Raw genomic sequence first — 25,172 nt, 5'->3', positions numbered from 1 at the left:
TTTTTTCCCCCAATAGATCGCAAAATCAAAATGCAGACAAACTGTGCATTAACTTTGGTATACTCGGTGCAGTCCACAGTGGGAAGAACAGTGGGAAAATCTCCTCAATTACAAAACCTCCAAAGCCTCACAGCATGGATTTCATTTCTGAGCACTCATATTCTGAATACTGGAAGTGGAAAGCATTTAGATGGTTTGTCCAAGGGCAATGAAATTATTTAGAGTTTCAGTGTTGGATTCTTTTGAGCTCTTTTTCATAGAAGTTAATCTTGAAAAACTATTTCCTATGAAGCGTTGAAAAAACAGAGACAGTCTTTTTATATTTTACTTTTCAAAACTCAATACTTGTACACATACTTGTATTTTTGATATCTACCTCAAGAAATGAAAATTTGTATGTCCTCTGCGGAAAGAAAAATTTATCAGCTGCGTTGAAATCTTTTGTAAAGAACTTATTTTTGGCTTTACACTTCTTGGTGGACGAGTGCATCCATAACAACGTCTCGCCTTCTTTCTCCAAAGTCACGCTCCTCCAGTCACAGATATTCATTTTTCCTAGATTGATAGTATCCACTTCTTCAGGCCAGGCAGTTGTGTCGAATTCCTTAGTTTCCGTCTTCGGTTCTTACTGGGCCGTATATTTATTTTTCATTTGTTTTTCACTTTATTTTCTTTCAGTCAAGTAGATTCGGTCTAAGGATAACATATTTATTATTATCTTTATTATTAAAGGAAATACTTGAGATTAAAGGCAATATACTCTCTCGAAACACAATTTCACTTGTTGGGTTCATTTTCTTTTGCATTTAAGCCAGATTTAGTCCCATGGTGTGTTGGCCGCTATTGCTTGATCTCATAATAATATGAATTTTCAGCTTTGCCTTCGCTTTTGCATTTATTTTTGTGATTTTATTTCATGTTTATGCATTTTTCGAGTAATTAACTGACAAATCGCAAACTCATACACGAGTACTCGAATACAATACTTATATATATTGGTGTAGTTGGCATTCGCTTCGTGTTTGGTTGTAGCCGTGTTTCTGGGTCTGTGGGCTGATTGGCTGGTGGGTTATTGGTGGGTTCATGGAATTGCCCGAAAGCAATGCCACATTCTCGTCATTAGAGACATGTGTTGTCTGCAAACAAGTTAAGAAGTGTGGTGTCGAATTCGACGGTTTGATGTTGACGTTAAAAGTATAATTGCATTGATTATTCTAATGGTTGATCAGTTAATTTGTTTGGTCCAACTGTGAGTAACAATTTGTACATTTTTGGATGTGAGACATTAGTGTTAGAGACAACATTTTCAGCCTTATATTTCCTTTCTTAGCCACTGAACCTCTATCGACGTAGTTCTTCAATTTATTATGCCCACAATTTCTTGCGCCCCACATCGAGTATAGCTAAGTAAGACTCGAAAAACAGCACAAATTGCTGCTAAAAAACAAGAGAGAACGCTACAGTCGAGCAAGCCCGACAGTGTAATACCCTGTACCCAGGTAAACTTCCGTCACTGAGTTATATGCGCCCAAAGCAGCATCAAAAAGAGGAAGAAGAAGAGCGAACTTGTTGTTGCAGTTTGGGGAGGTTGTACTGGCGAGAATTTGTTTCGCTAAAAACTTTTCTTAGAATTGACCGAATTGAATAAAAATTTAAACAACAGTAGATAATTATATATAAATTATGTGCGCAAAGTTTAGTTTAGGTAGCATTTTAAATGTGGACGCTATTGACGAACTTCTGTAGCGTGGAAGGGGGGGAAAATTAAAAAAAATAAAATAAACTCGTTCTTTCTCGGACCTAGGAGAATCTGGATGCCAACTTTGGTTATTCTAGCTTTTATAGTTTCTGAGATCCTTGCGTTCATCCAGACGGACGGACGGACAGACGGACGGACATGTCTAGATCGATTTCTCTCGTCATGCTGATTCAGAATATATATACTTTATGGGGTCGGAGATGATTCGTACTGCATGTAACATACTTTGCACAAAAACTAATATACCCTTTTTACCCTACGGGTACAGGGTATAAAAAAAAACTTAAGACTACGCGCTAAATTTATATTTTCGAAATTATTTCTGAGTTGACAAGGAAGAAAGAAGCATGTCCAACCCCATAAAGTATACTTACATATATATTCTTAATCAGCATGAATGTTTGTCTGGATGAACGCCTGGATTTCGTAAACGGCTGAGCCCATATTGACCAAACTTAGTATTAAGACTCTCCTAATATCCAGGCAACACGAGTTTGTTTAATTTTTTTGTTCACTCTTCCCCCACTCAGCGGCGCAAGTTTTTCGTGTTTGTCGTTTGCTTTTTTTTTGTTAATGAAATGAATAAAACGATTAATGCTTAAACATACACATATATCTATTTAATTTCAACAGCAAAAGCCTTAAGTCACACAATCTTAAGAAAATGCATTGGCATACACATACATACACAGATATGTATGTATTAAGGTAGTAAGTCGATCAAAGTAAGTATAGGAGATGAGTGATCTTATCCGCCGGCTTAGATAAAAGAAGAAGAAAATAACAAAGAATTTGGCAATATGGCTATCCATTAGGGAAAGTTGGTGCACAGATATTCGTAGGCATACTCGAAGACCAGCAATAGAATGGCACCGCCCGGACCCAAACGCATAATCTTTGGCACCAGACCCTTGTAGAGGGCACGGAAGCCTTCCTCGTTGTACACCAATGCCATAGAGCTGAGGGTGCCACGATATTTGATCACGCCCTGCACGGGCTGGGGGCCCTGGATGCGCGACTTGGCCACATCGAAGGGTATGTTGACGAAGCAGGCCAGTGTTCCGGCTATAAAGCCAATGCAGACCTTGCGCAAGAACTCCAATGTGTGATCCTCGGAGGGTGGCACTACATTCTTCACACTGTGATAGAAACCGAAGTAGACCATGTTGAAGACCCCATTGCGTCCCATAGTTGCGGTCAGGCCCTTGTTGAGGCCACTCAGTCCGAATCCATCGCGCTGCACAATCTCTCGAGCGACCGCATAGGTGCCGACCATCTTCTTCTGACGGTCCGCCTGCTGCGCCACCTTCACCACCTCGAACGGATTGACGGCAATGGCCTCGATGGTGCCGGCCGTCAGACCAGCCAGCGAGAAAGTGAGCGGCGTCGGCTGTGGTGAGCCGAACTGGAAGAACTGTTTCGTCTGCTCGAAGGTCAGGAACTTAATGGCGCGTTTCGGGGTCTCGGCCAATATGGGTGGCAAAATTCCCTTCCAGAAAGAGGAGATGCCCTCCTGCCGATACATCTTGGCGAAGCAATCAAAGACCCCATTGTAGTGCACCTGTAAATAAAAAGAAGCAGGCAATCGAACTTTATTACATCACCATTAAATCGGTAGTAAATGGGGGAAAGCAAAACTAGTCTGCTACGACAACCGCCTGCATTCATTCATTTTTTTTTCTTTTTTTTTTGAATCTCTCTCATTTTTTTCACATTTCTGATGAAATAAAAAGAGTGAAAATCTAAAACTGGAAAATAATTTATTGCAAATTGCGTGCATTGTGTTTAATAATATTTTGTTGCGTTGCGCCGCTTTGCCCCAAATTCATGTTTTCTGTGTTAATTTATTCGTTGCATCTATTTTTAAAACCCACACATTTTTCTTACGCATATAAGTATAGTATGTATATTAATCAAAAGAGAAAATGATAAAAAAAATTGGAAAAGTGTAAAAAAGTAAAGCACTTTTGGGTCCAAGTAGCTGTATCGATAAACTAAACAAAGGACATTTGTTGGGAGTTAAATAAAACACTCTAGAGATCACAGCAGATCCGATGAGAATTATGTCCACCTGATTCCAGTGTTGTAGTTTCCAAAGTAGAACAAAAATTAAGATTTTCGTAATGAATTCAAACTAATTTTTGCGCTCTTATCTGCTGAAATGCTTACCTACTTTAAGATTAAACACATTTAAAACGTGATAAAAAATCAGTTATAGATTTTGTGGATGAATAATAACTGAACCGTTTTCATCTTCAAGCAGCCAATTAACTTAATCAGTCCTTTGAGAAGACCCTTCGTGTAATCGGAACACACTAGACAAGACTCACTGGTTCTGGTTCTAGAGATCTTAAATATCTACACACGCTGATAGAAAAAATAAGCAAATTTAGCCCAAAAGAGGGGAAGGGTTAGGGCAAAAGCACTTATGGGAAAAGAGTGATACTCAGTTATTGTGTTGCCTAATAATAGTAGTTTGTCAAAGAGTACAAATGCTTTTTGGTGCCAAATCTGGCGGTCTGTGGCTGAATAAAAACTTAAAAGTTTTCACCTTTAAGCAGTTAAGCAACTTTATCAGCCGTTTGTGAAAATCCCTAGTGAGCGTGTGTAGATTTAGATGTAGATAACAGCTAACTCACTCACAGATTCTAATCCAGCTTATTCAGCTTAAGAGCTTCCATTTTTATACACGAAAAGTGTGCAAATTTAACCCATAAATGGGGGAATTTACGAAAGAATGCTGATCTGAAAAACATCAAAAAGCATCCCCAATTCTGTTGATTAACAAGAGGAAATTTGTACGGATTTAAAAAAACACAAGCCCTTGTTACTGTCTGATTTGCCAGTAGTACTTCAAAAATTAGGGTATCAATGGTGTTTAGGAAAATAATCAAGAAACACTGAAAAAACTTGGTAATGGTGAAGAAACTGTTTGGGTCTCACATAAAAAAGAACAATGAATAGCAGGATAGATTTAGAAGTTGTAGCTACGCGATAGAACATATGAGAAAGATTCGTTAATGGATCAAGTTATGTTAGCGAGGGGAATTTATGTTTTTCTGGAGAAGCTCACGATATTTTTTTATGTTCAAGCTGTTCCACAATTTTCGATCTATTATTATATAGTAGAATACACCAAATTCTGATTTAACACGGTTTGAATATTAAAAATGTTATATATGGTTACACTTTATTCCATTTAGCACGATTCAAAATAACATATGATCTATGACTTTTTTACACGACTTTTTCTGGGACCAATCTAGCGTGTAAAAACAGAATTAGGTTTAGTATAGTTAGTATTGCAAATATTGTCTGTGTATATAGTTGTTTTTGCTATAGTTAGACCAAACAAAGTTGGCCCAAATCGAGTGTGAATGTGTACTGAGTTCAGTAGCGAAATACACTTAAGACTAGAGTAAATACATCTCGTTTATTCAATAGATTAGATACAACTTAACTTGGCCTTATGGGTGCAATTAAGTATGCTTTGAATGGTTTATAGGCAAAGAAGGGGATGCAATTACTTGCAAGAAATTAAATCTATTCTTCCTATTTTACTTTGTTATGAAGCAAATACTTTCCAATTCCCACTGCCAAAAACGAATGTATGGATGGATATTAATCAGGATTAGTGCATCAAAATGAATATCTAAATGGATAGATGGAGGATATTTTCACCACAATTATTGTCTAGATAGATAGATGGAGGATATTTGTCAAGATGGATGGATGTTAATCGAGATTAGCGCAAAAAGATCTTGAGCCAACAAAAATGTTGATTCTCAATAATAACTTACATATGATATTTAAGACAAAAGCTTTGCAAGTGATGTTATTAAAAACAAGTCTGGCACTTTTGAATCTAACTTGAAGCATAGCTCAGGAAAGTTCAGTGGATTTTACCTCAATTCTCAGAAACTATATTTTCTTTGCTACGAAAAATGAAATCTAAGAGGGCAGAACAATAAAGATGTTAGCTGCAACAACTATTCGGTGGAAATATTATGTCAGGCCGCTAATTACAGCCGAAAATATCATCCGACAAACGGGCAGAGAATATAAAATCCGAATTTCGAATAGTAACTACAACAACAACGGGTCGTTCTATGCTTATGAGGGTAAGTGTGGTCGCTGATAAGAAATCGAGCTGAGGCTAATGCCAGACACGATAACGCGTTTACCGTCTGCTCTCATTGTACTTCTCTGGGCCGCATTAAATATATCCACACAGGGCGATACACACTCGTACATATCAGGGTGTTTGTTTGTATATCGTACATACTTACACATGTACTCTTATGTATATATGTATAGCTACTGTGCCTCAACGTGGTTGTTGGTAAGGCTTAGGAGGGAAGGGAAGAGACTGCCTGCTGCGTATCTGTATTGGTATGTTGAGCAGAAATTTTGGCCGTGCTTGGTTGTTGGGTGTGTGCGTGTGCGTCTGAGTGTTTACTGACCTTGAGGTGCCCTTTGGTTCAATACAAGTAGAGTGTTAGAGTCGCGCGAGGTCGACTCTTGTATACCCTTTAATCGTTTCTGTGACAGCTAACTGATGAGGTACGCCTATTCTAATCAAGCTTCCGAATATAGTCAAACATTATTTAAAACTCATACGAGAAAGTGCTTAGTTGGGTCACAAAATTGCTGCACCAATGGTTCCCATAAAGTGCACCGATTTCAATGAAACTTTAGAATAGAATTAGAATTTACGAAATTTAGTTAAGCTATCTTCAGATGCAAAAGTTGTTTGTACTAAGAGTTAGTTTAGCTACAATCGTTGCTATGACAGCTTTATAATATCAGCATATAGTTCAGCACATAGTCAAACCCACAAATACAAAATAGGTACAAATATCGTTAAAAAAATAAACAAGCTATATATAATTATTTCGCTGTGTGTGTTTTAAAATAAACTCTCGTTACATACAGATAGAACAAGTCTATATACCTAGTTTTATGCATGCAGCTAGTATGGTTTAAAAGTTATCGATGTTCATACAGGCGGACGAAGGTACAAACGGACAGACAGTGGAGAATATGTACATAGCTTTAACATGAGGTCTGCCATCTACTGTCTGTTACATACATTTCCGCTTTTTAATATACCCTTTCACCCTTGCAATATAGGGCATAATATTAATAATAAAAAACAATAAACGCAAACTGTGCTCCATTTGACAATTGTACACAATAAATAGTGGTGCCATATCTCTATGGTCGCGTTGTATACATTTGCTTGATTCCTATGGCCTATCGATTTGAAGCAGGCATAAAAGCTAATGATTTGAGAGAGGGAAAGGGAAGGAGAGAGAGAGAGAGAGAGCGAAGGTCGACTTACCTCACCAGTGGCCGTTGGCCGGGCCTGAATCTGCATGCGTGTCTTAACCACATCCAACGGCTGCATGATGCACACCTCTAGGAAACCGGCAGAGCCGCCGGCCAGCACTTGAAAGGCGGCCCGTCGAGCCGGCGAGATCTCGTGCCCCATGACCTGTTGGGCGCTGGCCATCGTTTGTGTTTGTGTCGACGGACGCTGCTGGAGCAAAACAAACCGGGATTGAGAACGAAAATGAAAACGGAAGCGAAAAGCGAACAAGTCTAAAGGTATAATAATAATAATAACAACAACGAAATACCACGACGAACAAAATTAGTACACAAATAATTTTGTGTGCTTTTAGTTTTGTGTTTGATGCAATGCTCACTTCTTTTTTTTTTTTGTATTTCAAAATTTGTTTGTATCTATTCACACCGGCCTGCTGCTTCCAACAGTAAGCGTATAAATGCTTATAGATATACTTGTATATGTATCTGTATCTGTATCTGTATCTGTGTGTGCCTGTGTGGAACAGCAACAAATTCTTAAACACAACAACAAAAAGAGACAAAAAAAAAACAATAATCAATTGGACAGCCGTCGCTGTCGTCGGTCTCTGTCTCGACGTCGCCGAACGCTTTGAGCACAAGAATCGCACTGAAATCGAAATTGAAAACGAAGCGAAAAAAAAAGAAATTGAAATTCAAGCGTCGGAGGCCAAGTATGACAGAACGGAACAGAGCAGAGCAGAACAGAGCAGACCACCCCAGACCCGACCCGTGCTCATCATGACAGTCCGTCTGCTGGACTCGTCAGGAGCGGTTGGTTCGAGGGGGTGCGAGCGAGTGAGCGGCCGACCGACCGGTAATTGGCCAGCAAACAATGACGATGCGTCAATTTTGTCACGCCAAGCGTTAAGCTTTCGCTCGTCGTCGGGCGTCGAGCGGCCGACGACCGGTGGCTGCGATAACCAGTCAGCCAGCCAGCGGTCATGGGGGGAGCGAGGCGGGTGGCGTCTACAACCACCGCCAACAATGCGGCGCGTGCTGGAAGCTTTTTCCATACAAAGTTCATTGTTTTTTTTCTTCTCTTAATTAAAAGCTTTTAGCGATCGCAGCAGTCGTGTTGGCGATCGTCAAGGCAAGTAAAAGCTCGATAGCCACGACTCATTTATTCATGGATAAGATTCAAGATTCGATATGCACCGATGTGCATAATTGGATTCATACTAGATATTATTGTAATTTTATTCGATTTTTCCCACTTAGGCTTTCATAGCTTATAAGGTTTTTTTTAATAAAATTTCTGTATATTCTTTTCCTATGTCGACAGCCAATGTTTGAAATAAAATATAAATAAATAAAAAAATAAATAATTCAAATCATTTCTAACACAGTCTCCGCCATGCCAAAACAAATAGTTTAAAATTAAAAAAATCTAATTATTTGTAAAATTTGTGTAGAATTTATGTAAGCTCAAATTTGACAATTACTTGTCCAGAATATAATGGATAATAGAAATTAATGCATAAGTTGAAATGCATATAGGGTATAAAACATATAAGTATAAGCAGTAGTATCAAAAAAATGTATATTATATAAAATTTGTCAAACATTAATTCTAACTTTATAAAACTATAAGCTATAGAGTTGAAATTGAGTCACCAATAATACAAATAAAGTGTTGTTATTTATAATTATTTCGATTCGCTGGTTAAAAAAATTGTTTTTAGTATTTAATATTTCGGTATATAGAAGGTCGATTAGCTGCTTAAAAAGTATAACATATTTATATTTTGTGTTAAATTAATCTTTGCTCTTAGTAATTAAGCATAATCAATATTCATACTCAAAAAGTAATACAAATATTTAGCCAAACGTATTGCTAAATGATTTCGTTACAACAATGAAAAAAGGTTTTCATATTTAAGCAGTTAAGCTGCCTTTCAGAAAGGGCCTGAGTAAATTTGAAAACAATGTTATTTACTTGAATGGCTTTGCGTGAAGTTGATCGTTTTTGTCAGAAACGGTAAGGTAACAATATTAATTAAATACGAATTGTGCTATAAGAATACAAATAATTCTGTTTTTACACGGTATTTTTTACACGGTTTTGATTTAACACGGTTTGAAAATTAAAAATTTTTATTCCATTTAGCACGATTCAAAATAACACAAAATAAATAAACACATAAAATAAAATGAACATAAATCCTTGTTTGCTAACTGATTTTAATAGGTTTTAAAGATAAGGAACGAAACTACCGTGTAAAAACAGAATTAGGTATATCATAATTCCCTTAAAGTATATCATTTATGTTTAGCCTTTGAATTTATGAACGAACATTTTAAATTTTGATTAAATTGATAGAAAAATGTGTGTAATTGAAGCCGAAAAAAGTGGAATATTCAAGTCTGTTTGGAAATTTTGAGGACGATGGCACACGGAACTGATTGCTCCTGGAGCAATTGTGGACAGACCAGATGCCCAGATTGTTCACAGAACACCAATATTTCTATAGGCTTTTCCACCTTGTTCTTAATTTTTCCATACACTAATAATTATATAGTCTTGTAAATATGTGTTTTAATTGAAGTGATGTTCCTTAGACGTTGCCAAACTATAGAATGGAAATGGCCAATGATCAGCTGGAACGACTTAATGCTGCCCAGACATAGCACTTAGAAGGCAATCTACGTATGGAGGTGGTCCTCTTAATTAAGACAAATGAATACTTCACACTTTGCTAATGCCATGGCATCTCCGAATGGATGTCTATCGATGGAGCCACTAGCCATTAACTGGCTGGCTTATGGGCCAACGTTCATTCTACGATCTTGACAATGTCAGACAAAAGACAAACAAATCTTTTGACATTGGCTGAGGTTGCGACATCTACTCGTACATATCGTAGTCGCAGTCTGGATGGGATCTTGGCATCATCTTCCATACTCGTATCTCTGCCTACGATGTCAATTTGTATCTTGATTAGTTTATTGTTCATAGTGCGTTGTATGCGGCGCATCAATCAGGGGAGACAAAACAGAAACAGAAACAAAAACAAAAACAGAAACTCATGCCACCAAAAAATATGAAGTTGAGAGTGTCCGACCCGTGGGCCATTTATGGATGGATGCTTGGATGCTTGGTTAGATGGACGGCTGTGGACTGTGGCTTCGATTGAGGACAACTTTCATTTACATAAAATGCATTCTACAAGTATAACAAATTGACAGAACAAATTGTTGGTGTCAAAAATGTGTTTGTGTGTGTCGGGGGCTGTCGGGCTTTTAAAATGTATGATTTACATACATTTCTACGTCTTTCTTTCTTCTTTTTAAACAAATTTTTTTTTTGTAACACACAGCTTTTCCAACTTTTCACCTAACTGCGGCGCAGCGTGTATGTTTGAGTGCGTTTTATGATTGTCCAAATATTTCTCTCGCTCCTAATTATGGGCACGAGTTTGCGTGACCGACACTTGTGTGGAATTTAAGATACACTCTAAAAAAAAGAAATGTTTGCAAATCCTTCAAATGTAGAAATTGAGAAATTTTGGAAAACGTCGACTCTACGCATTTTTTTGTCACCTATTTAAGACAAAATTTATAATCTGGACTTCGTTATTAATCTCCAATTGGACAATTGTTAACAGCTGAAATGGTCCTCTTCCAGTCCAGTCCCTCCAAATGCAGAACTTTCTTGGCTATTGATTCTGGCCGTTTTTTTTTTACCTTCTTGTTGGAGACTGTGAAAAATTGTAACACGAGGCTAACATTTGTACATAATTCTCTCGTTACCGTGATAATAGATGAGCATTAATAAGAATCAGCAAAATCTGGCTATTGATTCTGGCTTGGGCACTTTTTCAGCTGCTTCGTTGAGGTTTGAACTGGCTCGAACGGTAAGAGCCAAGTTGCTAATATTTGCAACAGACTGAGCGGTTTTGCAAAATTCCAATAGCAATCGGTTTTTATTTTTTATGTGGCGTCTTATTGGAGGTTGTGAAAAATTGAAACACGAAAAGGCAAAAGGCTAAAATTTGGACCTAGTTTTCCCTTCACATTGTAAATAAGTACAAGTAGATGAGCATTTCAAAGAGTCCGAAGCACTGTTTATGTACAACATTGTCGCATGTGAGCCACTTTTTTCATTAGCAGCCAACATCCGATTCAAAAGTGGATTGATTTCAATTCGTTTTAAAAAATACCTTTTTTTGATAATGCATATGGTGCCCGTAAATCGATTTTCTTTCCACATACAGGTTTAATACTCTTTTGTGGCCAATTAGAAGCTCTTGAGCGATGCTTTGGCTGCGGACAGTCTGACTGTCGGCTTCTATAATGTCCGGTGGAAAGATCGGCTTTCAATTCGAAGTTTCCGGAATGGAAGCTTTGAAACAAAAATTGCCAATAAATATTGTAAGCATTGTTTTCTTGCTTTCAGGTCGATTCATAATAATAAAATATAAAAATTAAATAAAAGTAAAACGAATTATGAAAACAATTGAACTCACAAATTGCTGGACCCATAAAGAATTGTCACAGGACTTCTTTTAAGAGAAGCCCAAGCATAAATCAGTGTGACCAATGCTTTACAAATTATATCATATTGAAGAGGACTCACTTAGAAAGTGGCTTTCTTGTTCTCCAATTTGTTGAAGTAAATAATTTACAAGATTTGCAATTTGCAAGAAACGGGCTGTGATTTCTAATAAAAAAGAGAACTTTGTTTTTCGACATGGTTAGCAATAAGCAAGTATTTTTCCTGGTGTATATATTTGGACTTTACGAACTTTATAATAAAGTGCTTTAACACCTGGGGAAGCAGCAATTGCGGCCCGCATCTGGGAACAGAACAGAAACGCAAATTTAAAACGCATTAGAACGCCATTAAAAGGCAATTAAAACTTAACAAACAAATTATTGAACGAATTTTCCAATTCGAATACTACGAGTATAGCATTGTTGTTAAGTCACGCAAGTGGCTGCTGTCTGATTGGAGTGAGAAGTACGCCAAAATCAAAATAAAAATCGGACAATCGCCGTAGATTTTATTCTGTTTCAGAATGAAAATTCCTCATGAATGAATGGGGAACAATTTTCAATTTCTCACTAGGAATACAAATAGGCAAAGGCGAGGAAGAAGAAGCAGCAGCAGAGGAAAACAAATTCACATCTTTGCGCACCGCTGGAGATCGCAGGGCAGCGAGAATGAGAACCAAAAACAACAGCGACTGGAAACGGAATGATTTTATTTTGTAATTAGGCATAGTTTTACGAGCGATGCAACTGCGATATAGCGCCGATTGATCGATCAAAACTTCTTCATGCAAGCTCATAAATCATTTTTTCCCTAACTCCCCCCGCCACTCTGCCACAAAAAAATAAAGTTCTTTAGGCCAGAGTTGGAGTTGGATCGAGCGGCCGGACAAGTGAGAACTCACGACCGCCCGTGGCCCTCCAATTGTCTGTCAAAGGCTATTAACCCCATTTGGCGTTCCACTTGTTCCACGCGCCCCCTTTGGCACAGAAAACCAAAACAAAAAAAAACAAAAAAAAAAAACAAAATACTACATACTACTCGTATAAAAACTAGTTTGTCCAAATTGTTTTTCCAAACACACACGCACACCAAAAAAGTGTAAGCGGAACGCAAAACCCACAACAAAGGAACCTGACGCACTTTGATATTAAAAGTCTCATGCCGCATGCAATGTGTGTTCATGTTTTGATCGTGCAACTCAAGCGAAACAACAACAACAACAACACCAACAACAACAACAACAAACTGTTGGAATACTAACCACAAAGACGTCGCTGCTCAGTTAGAGTGTTTTGATTAATGTCAGTTTTGACAGCTGCCCATCAATGTTCTAGACTTGTTGTTGGACTTGAAACTGTAGCTCTCATTCTGATGCTTCTTCTTCTTCTAAATCTTTACCTTTCTGTTGTTGTTGTTGTTGTTGTTAGTGTAATGGAAAGCACTCAGCGTTGAGGTGGTGAGGAGAAAAGCTTTTAATCGATCGTTTACAATCGTGTGACAAATAGTGTAATGGAAAAGGGATTATTCGACACAGGAAATTGGTTTCCAATACTCGTACATAAGTACTTGTATGTACACACAAATGGATGGCTTTATAGACAAGAAAGTGCTTGCTTCTCACGAACATATACATACATATGTATGTGTGTACATATGAAATGATGAATTATTATAGGCTGCCGCCATGAAATGTTATTATACTCTATTGTTTACTCTGTATCCGAGGTGCTACCAGAGGGCATACCACAAAGTTTAGATGCCAAACATATTTACCAGGCAGACAGACCCCATGTTATAACTACATTCGTGATCTCACATATACTATATGCATGAGACGAATGGATATAGACACATTCATCTGTTCATATATCCCACTGTTTGAACACATAGAATTTTTGAATCATCACAGCTTAGGACACCCCTCATTGGTTTGTGAACTTGTTCTATCCATAGGCAGACCAAGTTTTATTTACCAACCATATATAGGCGTATTATTTTATTGAAACGATCTGTGAAAAATTTCACTCTGAAGCTGATACATATTTTGTCTATAAAGATGTCTTAAGCAAGTCTTGAATTTAGAAGTTCTTTATTATGGCTCATGATATTCTGAAGTTTCATCAAAATCGGTTCCTTATATCAGGAAATCAAGCATCTTACTATCTGAGACTTTGTTGTTAATAAAGATATGTATCATAGGGAACTTTGGTATTCTTTAGTTTTTCCAGCTTCATCAAACTATATACTGTTTCCGCTTACAATTCTTATCGGTTTTAGCTGCAGCACCATTTTCTTCACAACTCACATGCGGAATTCGACAAATTTGTGTGCAAATTATTTGCATGTCTGACCAAACCTTTAAGGTCGCTGGCAACAGTAGACATGGGAGAAATTGAGAAATATTTAATGCCTACTCTACCCAGTTTTCAGACCTTTACCTTCACATTATTTTATACAACAACATAATAGTATGTTAATAAAGATTTGTTCTCTAAATTCAATTTTCGGTATTTTTCCAAGCAGCTAAGATAAGATAAGATATATCTGTTAGACCTGGAACGCCATGGTCAGTGCGGGATTCAGTTACATTTCTGTTAACAGGTTCACAAATTGTTGTCTAAGATTGACTTCAAATTTGAATATGTTCTAGAAATGATGAAGCCTAGAAGAAAACCTAGAAGGTCCTAATTTTGCTGGCTAGGTTTTTGGAGGATCGTGAAAACATTTTGCTTATGGAACTTGGCAAGGAGCTTGAATAGGTGAGTAATATGGCCTCAGCAGATTAGACCAAAAGTTTAACCAAACTGTTGATTTTTCATTCACATTTTCTCGCTTGCTAACAACTATTTTCTTAAAAACAAACCACATTTCTAGACTAGAGTCTAGAACCCTCGATCTACTGTTTAAAGTAGTTGTAGGAATTCGCGCTTTGGTCAACTTCATAACTGAGTCTTGTTTTATCTCAGCAGTTTGTATCTATTTGGAAATTGGAAGCGTATTCACTTAGTGGTGTGTTTCTCTGTCATTACGTACATTTAGTTGGCCTCTCATTTGTGTGACCTAGTGGCCAATTGGGGCCCAAACGTCCGACAAATGCAACTTGCTTACCCACTGAACTCCACAACCTGCTCAGAACCAGTTGCAAAGTGCGATGTGCGGTCTGCTTTGTGTGATTCGCCAAATGAAAGTAAGTTGTAAGTGAGTGAGTACCTAATTACGAGTATGTACACTCAGAGAAAAAAGACAGATTTTTATATAAAATGTTTAAGCAATAAACATGTATTTTAATCTGGACCTCCCCTGGGACTGAAATGAATTAATTGTCAAATCTATTTAACCTATTTAATGATTGTCCACGATGGATGCTAATACAGAAAATAATTTTTGTATTTATTTTATTTGAAACTGCTAACTTTGCAAACAACAATATAAATATATATACAAGAAAATAATCATAATAATAATAATGACAAAAAGAAAAACCTAAAAATATGCAAAAGAATTCAAGATATCATAAAGTATAACTAAGAAAGAAACTCAAAAAGTGAAACAAGTAGAAGAGTAAGACTCGTGAATGCAACTCAAATGGACTAGAGTTTTCGAGTGGGTTATCAGCTATTAGCTTCAGTTGTTTTGGACTATATTAAGGAACATGGGTCAAGTAGGTGTGTTTGTTGAGCTAATCATGATATGAAAATAGAGTCAGTTCCCATTTTCCATTTGTCGCCATCGAATTTATTTGCTTTTTCAAGTTTAAATATATAAAAGTAAATTGTATTACCATTGTACGATGAAATTGCCCCTAAATATCAAGCGAGATAGAGCACGTTACTTTTCTATCAATGGTATGCAAATATTGGAAAAGTGCTTGCTTAGAAAGGGTGTATTATGTTTGTAGAAAAGAAAATAAAGTGGAAGAAAAGAAGTAGAAGGAAAAATACCTTTTTGCCGTGAATCCAAACCCATTCATCACGATTTTTGATCAAAAAAACGAAAGAATGTACTTCAATGTGTATATTATTAAGTACAGTATAACCTCAATAAGCCCGACAGCTAGAGCTGCGTTAGTCTTCGACGCAACAACAATTCCAAAGAAATTATGTAAACAGTATATACTAAATAGGGAAAAAAATGAAACCACAGATCTTACAGCGTCTACAATGAGCACGAAATGGTTGTTTGAGCTATCGAGCTTGCACTGTATTTGGATGCTTAGAACAATGTGTATAAGTTTATGATAATTACTTGTAGATTCGTGCTTGATTTTGATTTTAGAATGAAAATACTTGATGGTTTCTTGAAGTGTACTTGTCTGTGCTGGCACATGTGCGTGTGCCAGTAATTCGGAGGTCTGAAGACTATAAAGACTCGGTTTGTCACCAGCGCCTCTCCATTTAATCGAGCGAGTGAGGCGCATGCGAATGGACGTGACAGCGATACTGATGGCCTTGCTGAGCGGCGTGCTTACCCAGCAGCAGCCGATGAGGGCCAACCGACCGCTCTGGATACTGGAGGATCAGTTGGCGAAGCGCGAGCGTGAGAATCGGCAGGAGTTGCTGGAAACGAGCACAACGCTGGAGCCGCCGCGACAGGCGCGCTACATGGAGCCGGCGTCCATAACGTTTCTGGTGCGCCAAGGCGCACCACAGGCCGCCACTGGGCAGTCGCAGCCACTGCCACTGGCACTGTCGCTGCCCCAGCCAGTGGCACAGCCACGCCACATGCTGCCACGACGTCTACAGCTGCCACATAGCTACGTGCAGCAGCGCCGCCACAGCCACAAACCAGCGGCGGTGGCGCAACGGCGACGACAGCCAATGGCGCTGCCCATCTTTGACAGTGCACCGGGGGATAATGCGCTGCCCATGGCCGATCAGTATCCACTATTTGTGTACAATGGCACCAGGGGTGAGCTGATAGTGAACACTATGCTGAGCACTCAGCGATATCCGATGAAGGAGCCGGTGCCGGGGCAGGTGCTCTATCCGCCATCGACACCCATGTTCCGGCCCAAGCCAATTGTGGAGCGTTTCCGTTTTCCGGGTCATCGGGAACTCCTCAATCTGACGCTGATACCCTTCTACGCCCATGAAGCTATCAGCCCGCCCACCAGCCTGATGCTATCAACCAGACCCCCTCCCCCACACACCACCACCGATGCCACGCCCCACGAGACTCAGCTGCCGCGCAGCCACCGCAAACGGAAACGCAAGAAGGCCAAGCAATATACCGCCTACCACTCGCCACAGGAAGTGCAATGGCAGCCAACGTTGCCAGCTTCCTTGCAGACCACTCGCCATCATCGCCACAACCACCGCCAGCCCACCGATTCGAATGAGAGCAGCCAGAGCCTGGGTCTGGAACTGGAGCTAGGCAGCTTGGAGCAGGAAATCGAACAACTGCAGCAGCAACTGCTGCCATCCAAGGAGCCAGAGCTAGTCCAGACCACCACCAGCAGTCCGCCATCCAGTTTCCACATCGTATATGTCGATGAGAGTCTCGAGCGCCCACACACCGGAGCCCCATCCGAGCAGCCAGAGAGCACAACCATCACACCACCCGTTCAGCGCCAGAGCTCGCGTTATGCCGGGAAGCGTGAGTTCTACGCCTTTCCCGTTTACACGCTTGGCAAGCTGCTCCAAGAACCCGGGAGCATCATCAGCAGGAACAGTGTTGGAAGCCCTTTTAGGGGTGATGCTTCTACGGAGCATGAACCGAACAACACCTGGTTTATTTTGAATTCCCGGTGAGTAACTTGGCAAATGGTCCTGATTTTGAACTGAACTCAATGGGTTTTGTTTCTCTGTAGCTACAAGGGACCGCATCACAGCTCCCAGACATACGGGAAAACCAAATACTATACCTCCAAGTACACGCAGAATGCAATTAATTTAAAAACGTAGGGTGGTCGTTGATGATGAATAGATGTACAAAAGGAAGTTTGATACTCGATTTCCACAAAACGAATAAAATAATAGTAGTCGATAGCAAATCTTCCAAATACTTTCTATAAGAAGACTTTAAAAGATTAACTGTATGGAAAAACTATACGATTTTTGAATGATATTTATATTTATATCATATAATTTTTGAACAAATAAAAAATACGACATTATAGATAAATGCGGACTGATACTTATATTTTGCAATTTCCAAATAACTTACATGAGTACTTTTTTCTTTTCTAGTAATTTATGTTGCTGTTACAGGAACACAAGACATTTTCTTAGTATAACACTTTTTCCCACCAAACATTTTGTGATATCTTCTTTTGATTCTAGTTTTAAGGGCAAAATACGAAAAAGGTATGACTTCTCAGAATTATTTCCCATCGACTGTTTCGTAAGATAAACAGATGAGCAAGTGGATAATTTCCTATCGACTGTTTCGTCAGGTTCTTTTGACACATAAGAAATTTTGTCTTCGTAGAATCATTTCCTTACAAAAAAGGAAGAAGCATACTTAAGACTTTTTGCGGTTTGTAGTGAGTTTTTATATCAGTCTGTTCTTTAGAGTCAAAATACGATGTGGCCGAGTAATAGAGTTACGAATATCTCCCGCTATCCCAGTCTCTGTTAAGTTCGAAGTATAGTTGAGTTCAGTTTGTGTGATTATAGTCTCTTCTTCAAAGTCCAAAGATGATGATGCTAAGCCATGGAATTACGAATATCTCTCGCTTTCCAGCTCCCTTTTAAGTTATACAATTCACTTGATATGTGCATTGAGAATGTAAAAGAAGTTTGTTCTTAGTTCGAAGCATAGTTCAGTTTAGTTTTTCAGATTAGTCCACCCCGCCCTATCTAACTGAAATGCGATCAAAAGATGATGCTAAGAAATGGAGTTACTTGCTCTTCCACTCTCTGGTAAGTCCGCAGAATAGTTGAGTTCAGTTTGTGTGATTATAGTCTCTTCTTCCAAGTCCAAAGATGATGATGCTAAGCCATGAAGCTACGAATATCTCCCGCTCTCTTTTAAGTTATATAATTCAGTTGATGGGCCATTAGAACTACGTGTGAGATATGTGCATTGAGAATGTAAAAGAAGTTTGTTCTTAGTTTGAAGCATAGTTCAGTTTAGTTTTTCAGATTAGTCCACCCCGCTCAATCTGACTGAAATGTGATCAAAAGATGATGCTAAGAAATGGAGTTACTTGCTCTCCCGCTCTCTTTTAAGTTACACAATTGAATTGTTCGTGTGCGAGTTGATGGGCCATTAGAATCACGCTCATTAACGCCTCTCAAGAAATGCATTTGTGAGATGCGCGCATTGGGAATGCGCGACCCAAACGCATTCTAACTGGAACAGTTTGGTTTACAGCTCATAAAAGCGATAATAAATTCCTGAGCAAAGCCCCGTGTGGCTTAAGGCGAGTCCATTGTGTGTATGTGTGTCTAGAAAGTTGCCATAAAACATAAGCTTAGACAACTCAATAGAGCCAAAGAGGTGGAGGGGGGGGGGGGGGGGGGGGGGAATACCAAAGTCTTCACTTGCAGGGTCGCTTTGATTGCATAATCGTTGCAAAAATAAATAAATAAAGTTTAGGACTCTTTGACCCAATTTTGTTGCTGACCGCACAAAACAAAACGAATTTCCCAGCCAATGTGTTAAAAAGCAAAAAATGTTGTACAACAAACATGGCGAGAAAAAGTCATCAACAAGTTTTATGGCCAATTCATTGCCAACGCCCAATGGTCCCAATGGATGAACAGTCCGCCCTTTTAAGAAACGCCGCAACAACAAAACAACAACAACAGCAGCAGCAGCGACTAGAGACGAAGTCTGAGACTGAGACTGAGGCCAAGACCCAGACCGAGTTCAGCCCAGCCCACCTGGGCCGAAGTTCTTGCTGCAACGTGCCGTCATTCATTCAATCATTTAGTCAATGATGTGGCTTTCTATTCTAAACATGCGTTCATTATTATTATTGATTTCCCAGCTTATTTTTCGCTCTTACGACTCTTTTTTTTTTTTTTGTAGATTTTTCCAAGCCTGCAATTAATTTTCTTGTTGTTCTATCCAAGAAAAAAAAAAACAAAACGAAAAAGCATACGAAGACAACTAAAAATGTTGGCAGTTGAAGAGAACGAGTGAGAACGAAGGTGAGAGAGAGAGAGAGAGAGAAGAGAAACAGTCGAAGAAGCATGCGCGCTGCTGTGGCTTTCATGTTTTACGATCATTGCTGTTGGGCAGACAATTGATCTGCCCGTCCCATGGCCCATGGGGGCGTCCATCCATCCATCCATCCATGCAGCTGTCCATCAGCTGCCCCGCAAGCGGGCAGATGGCGCGCGTATAAAAGCTCGCCGTCTAACTATTTTTCGTTTTAAAAGAACTGCAGCTGCGCATGCGTGTGTGCCGCGAAGACGCGACTCTGTTTAGTGCAACCAGAACGAGCTTCATTTATTTATTTATTTTTATTTTTTTTTAAGTAATCTCCGCGCGCTGACTTTTCTGTGTGCGCATATCCTGTCGCAAAGGATAGACTAACAAGAATAGTGAACGGTGTCAAGAGTTCGTGAAAACAGAGACAAAATGTGGCAGTTTTTTGTGGTATGTGCTCGACAATTGTCATCTAAGTTGTGTTTTTTTCTCCGCCATTACATAAAAGTGCAAATCGGAATGCTTGAATCAACAAGCCACTAAAAAGGGCAAATCCTTGCAAAAAATCCCTAAGCCGTTCCAAATCTCCATTGAAGTGAGCTAAGGATAATCAATTTGATAAGAATTTGACTCCATAAAGGCAGATAGGCGTTCAATGTTAAGTAAGGACTTGTTCTTATTCGTGTACCCGAAACTATAGAAGGTGTTGCCAAAAAACAGAGCCGGGTTCGTTGATTTGTCTATTTGTGGATCCTGTCTATAGCTCTTAGAAGGTGCCAAAGATATAAATTATATATCAGTTATGTAGGTCATTATTTTCTCAATTTTTTTTAATAGGCGCTACAGAAAAAGACAGCTCGCATAGTGCTAATTAATCTTGTCTGGGTTGACGCAGCACCTGTTCTTGTTCCTGCTGTGTAATTTAGGTTTTTAGATCAACTTTGTTAAATGAAGAATACATGAATATGCCTATAAAACTCTTTATTTGATTATACCAGGCATAGGAAAGCAGGCTGTTACGTATTTTCCATCAATCTAATGCAACGAACATATTAGTCATTAATCGTTTTGGGACATTCCTAATGTTCCAAACGAAAAAAGTAAATATCCTACCACATCTCAAATCTTCTCTCAGTCTCTCTTCTTAGCCAACATATGTAATCCAAAGTTTTATTGCTTTCTTTGGCATTAATCTCTTGCTCAGCTTTATAGCTTGGGACGATGTCAAGAATTACTTTCAAAATTAATAATATAGACGGAATCGAATACTTTTAGGTCTTAAGTACCTCAAGAACTGTATAGCCAAGGGGTATGAGGAGTCAAAGGTAACGCTGTGTAGAACTTTTTTTTTAGATTAGAGCGAACTCATAGTTACAAATAAATTCAAACGTGCAGTATTGAGCATTCAAGTTATAATAAAACTGTACTCTACAATTTTATTAACGTTCAACATAACCTTTATTTTGTTATAATATTTTATAGTATAAACAATTTTAATCTACGGGGCTAGCGAGAAGAAACGCTGTTTCGAATCGTACAACTTAAATGCTCCGTAAAGTACTATGATTAAACATGTTGTATTCAGAGCTGTAGGAAAAATCTGGTGCCGCGGGAATCCCCTCATTTTCTCCTTCGATCGGCTTTGTAGTCCGTCTGTTTGTTTTAATGGTGAGACTAGAGATGAAACTATATGCATATACAGAGCTAGACCAAATATAAATATTCTATATCTCTCATATATGCGTTATTATTTTCAAATAAATCTAAAGATATGATCAACGTTGAAGATGAAATATTTTGTGGATGTAGACATAATTCTACGGGAATGGTAGGAGTAAGGTGAAGGAGCTAAATATTAATATCTCGATAACGTAAAAATAATGCTGGATCCATGGATTTCATGGATCAAACGTGAAAAATGTCCAAAATAGCTTGAATAGGAGTTGCGGGAACTACGAGTACTACTATACTTGCGATGGTCGTCATTAACAGAAACAATTAAAAAGCTATAAACATTAGATGTTCCGATCAGTCAGTATTGGAAGCCTTTTATCAATTGTAACAACAAAGTCGTTTAGACTGATTTTAATTGTTTCTAATTGAACATGAATTTTTCACTTTATTTTTTTGGCTTTTCTTTCGTTCTTGCGATCTGTTCTTTTAGTTTATTGGCGTTCTATGGACATTGCCAGCGGCAAATGCGTTTTGGTGGCCTCAAACCGCACCAACCACAACGTAAGTGGCACAGGATGTGGGGCCTTGTTTAATAATCTAGCTGAACCCTTCTATGTTTCCACACAGCGAAGCACCCGCATCCGCACCCGCACCCGCGATGATGCAGCAAATCCCGCTCACCTATTTCCGCACCTATACGTACCAGCCGCTGCCGGGTAGTCCGCTAAGCTTTCCATTCTTTGGCTTTGGGGCGGCGCAGACACCGCTCTTGTCGAGTCCACGCTACGATCCGTATGCCATAACCAGCTATGCCGCCGCCAGACGCCACGATGCGGGCAAACCGGGCGTGACGCCGCCAGCGCTCTCCAGCAGTCCACCGATTAGCAGCACAACTACAGCGGCACCCACGACGACCACCACACCGACGACTACCACTACGAGCACCACAACAACGACGACGACTACTCCTGCACCACCGACTACAACGAGCAGCACAGAGCTGCCACCACTGCCGCCCCGTTTCGCCTACCAGTCGGACTATCCCACGTACAGTCGACGGGTGAATAATCTGTATAATGCCCGACCGCAATACCCGTATCCGGAGTACTTCAACTATCAGCCGCAGAGCACCACCCTGATGGACAAGAGTGGCACTCGCATTCAGTTTGTGCCCTGCATGTGTCCGGTGAGCGTCGCCGCCATGCCGCCGAGCTCTGCTGCCAGTGGCTCAGGTGTCACCATCAGTTCCACGGCTGACTCCGCATCTGCGGAGAGCGCCGCACAAATGCAGGCTCGCAACATGGAGGACGATGATGAGGATGTTGCTGCCCAGGCTCTGACTCAGGCTCAGGCTCAGGCACAGGCTCCAGCTCTGACAGCAGTCACTGGCGAGCAAAATGCTCCTTCGACGCCGGCCAATCCGGCCGGCAACACCACGGCCAGACCCAAATTGCTGATTGAGGCACAGGACACCACGCCGGCCGTGGACTCAAATAGTCTCGTCTAGTTGCAGCCTCCTTAGCATCTAGTTGTTAGAAAGCCTAGACTGATTCGATCGACATCGTATAGCAGAGTTCTCAAACGATATACCAGCCGGTATTTGGCCGGAACTTTTTTTTCTTACCCACCTGGATAGTTTAATTTATTTTAGCCTAATCGGATGCTACCGATTTGAACGCAAAACTTAATTAGAACAAATGCTAATAAATACTGTATGAAATAAATACTAATATTTAATACTAAAAGCCTAGGATTGTAAAAATTAAAGTAAATAAATAAAATGCTTCACCATTTGTCACAAATGTTTGCCACACTTTTCAACGGGCTGTTTCTCTTTAGCAACATAATAAATACAGTGGGCGCTAAAAGTCTACATATGACCCCAATTTCCAAACTGTTAAATCTTTGTAAGAATACATATGAAGTTTATGATTTGCCGTTTTCTTTCATAAAAAGAGAAAAGTTACGAAACTGCATAATTATTTTATTAACAAATACCTTTGGTTCTGCCAGGTAGCAAAATATGGGGTCGTATGTAGACTTTTGGCGCCCACTGTAAGCATCATAAAAGTATATAAAACAAGAGAGAATGTTACTTTAAATCCAAAACAAAAAAGCCTGCTGTGCTATATGCTTTAGAGAAGTAAAATCATGAAGAAAATCTAATACCTTTTCCCAGAATCGATCGATTTGGATGACATTTAAAATGATAATTAATTTAATTATTATTATCAATGTACATTAATGTAAATTTCTGAATCAATTGTACTTATTTATTTTTATATATTTTTTCTATAAAACCTTAACAGTTTGCCGAGTAATTGTAAATAGTGGAATTCGAAATATATGTATATATATACATATTTAATATGTTCTAATCGCGATTTATGGTAACCACACGTATATAGTAGTTTTACTAACTAATAATCTCTTTTGCGAAACATAAAACCATGAACGTAAAACGAAGCTTGCTAATAGTCCTTTGAGCCTTGCCGGGTAGACTCAAATGAATTATTCAGTTGATGTCTCCTCTTTGAAGAGCTTTCTGGGTTCTTGTCCTGACTAGGACTATCCAAACCCAACGCATGCGCAGTATACACACACATAATCAAGGGCGTAGCCAGCTTTTACCAAAGGGGGGGCCCAAAAAATTAAAATTTTGATTAAATAATGCCCGATGCATTTAAAAAATAATTTATGCATATGATCGATGAAAAAACTTCAACAAATTCAACGCAGATCCATCTTAAGGCGAAATAGAGCGTCATAATAATGAACGTGTGGTCGACTTTATATGGAAAAATTTTTTCTAGGGGGGTGCAACGGCCCCCCCCCCTCCCCCCCCCTGCGTACGCCCTAGCACATAATATATGTATGTATGAAATACCTGAAATGATTTCTTTTCGAAAGTGCACAATAAATTCGTATATCGAAATTTTCAAAGAAACTAGAGCCAGGGCTGCAAGCATTATCATAGCTAAGAAATTTTTGTAAGACACAAAAAGGATAAATATATTGTAGGTTATTATATATATATATATGTTTCTATTTTTTTAATAGACTTTAAAGCTTAAATAACTTTATATGTGTATTACATAAAAGAAAAAAATGGCACAAATTGGAGACTTAGGCGACTTTTCTTTATACTTTGTCTTCAATTATGCTTCATAGCCAATATACCCCTGTTTACAACCGAAAACGCTTTTTTTTTGGACAGAACAAGAAGAGGGACATTCTATCTGTTAAAAAGTTGTTCATTTCATTTTTTTTTCCCCCATTCTTAATCCCACGCCTTTTCGTAATGAAAGATTCTTTGAGCCAGAAGCTGATTTTTACGAAACTCTACGCATATTATATCATAAAATAATATATAGAACCGAGTGCACAGAACTGTTTTTTGGCAATAGCTTAAGATATTTTTAATAAACACGATTGATTCAAAACAAAGCCACTAAGCCTACAACTTGTGCTTCAAGTGCGTATTCTTAGGAGATCTTTTCACGCACTTATGCTGATGATGATCTAATCATGGCTTTTGCTAACAAAGTCTAGAATTAATTATGCAAGATTGAACATTTGAATAAAATGAATTTACTTTATCACTCAATAGGTCTGCGAATTAAATAAGCTCCAATCCATGGGGAACAACAGCGAGGCCAGCATCAAGGCACGATCTTAACCCATTTCAAAATCGTTGGACCATCATTTCTCACAATCCGTGTATGGATGGGAAGTACTATAATATTTTGAACGATTTCTTTAAAATGTAGT

At 39.0% G+C, this 25,172-nt stretch overlaps 3 protein-coding genes across 3 annotated transcripts; 2 read left to right on the top strand and 1 right to left on the bottom strand.

Annotated features, from left to right (window-relative positions):
* Positions 1-2,350: 2,350 nt before the first annotated feature.
* On the bottom strand, positions 2,351-7,745 carry LOC115629736 (mitochondrial 2-oxodicarboxylate carrier). The gene is made up of 3 exons (XM_030526271.1): positions 7,471-7,745; positions 7,104-7,301; positions 2,351-3,320 (listed from the first exon to the last, which is right to left on the bottom strand). The coding sequence occupies exons 2-3, from the start codon at positions 7,272-7,274 to the stop codon at positions 2,571-2,573; spliced, it is 921 nt and encodes a 306-aa protein (XP_030382131.1). The 5' UTR covers positions 7,275-7,301; positions 7,471-7,745; the 3' UTR covers positions 2,351-2,570.
* An 8,303-nt stretch (positions 7,746-16,048) lies between these two features.
* Positions 16,049-17,530, top strand: LOC115629706. Its single transcript, XM_030526226.1, has 2 exons — positions 16,049-17,373; positions 17,437-17,530. The coding sequence occupies exons 1-2, from the start codon at positions 16,049-16,051 to the stop codon at positions 17,528-17,530; spliced, it is 1,419 nt and encodes a 472-aa protein (XP_030382086.1).
* A 906-nt stretch (positions 17,531-18,436) lies between these two features.
* On the top strand, positions 18,437-22,908 carry LOC115629705 (mucin-2-like). The gene is made up of 3 exons (XM_030526225.1): positions 18,437-18,490; positions 21,892-21,962; positions 22,029-22,908. The coding sequence occupies exons 1-3, from the start codon at positions 18,437-18,439 to the stop codon at positions 22,906-22,908; spliced, it is 1,005 nt and encodes a 334-aa protein (XP_030382085.1).
* The last annotated feature ends 2,264 nt before the right edge of the window (positions 22,909-25,172 follow it).

This window comes from Scaptodrosophila lebanonensis, unplaced genomic scaffold (genome assembly GCF_003285725.1).
Source record: "Scaptodrosophila lebanonensis strain 11010-0011.00,11010-0021.00 unplaced genomic scaffold, SlebRS2 tig00000163-arrow-arrow-pilon, whole genome shotgun sequence".
Classification (NCBI taxonomy): Eukaryota; Metazoa; Arthropoda; class Insecta; order Diptera; family Drosophilidae; genus Scaptodrosophila; species Scaptodrosophila lebanonensis.
Note: the sequence above shows the minus strand (reverse complement) of the source record. Positions and strands in the feature narration are given on the sequence as shown.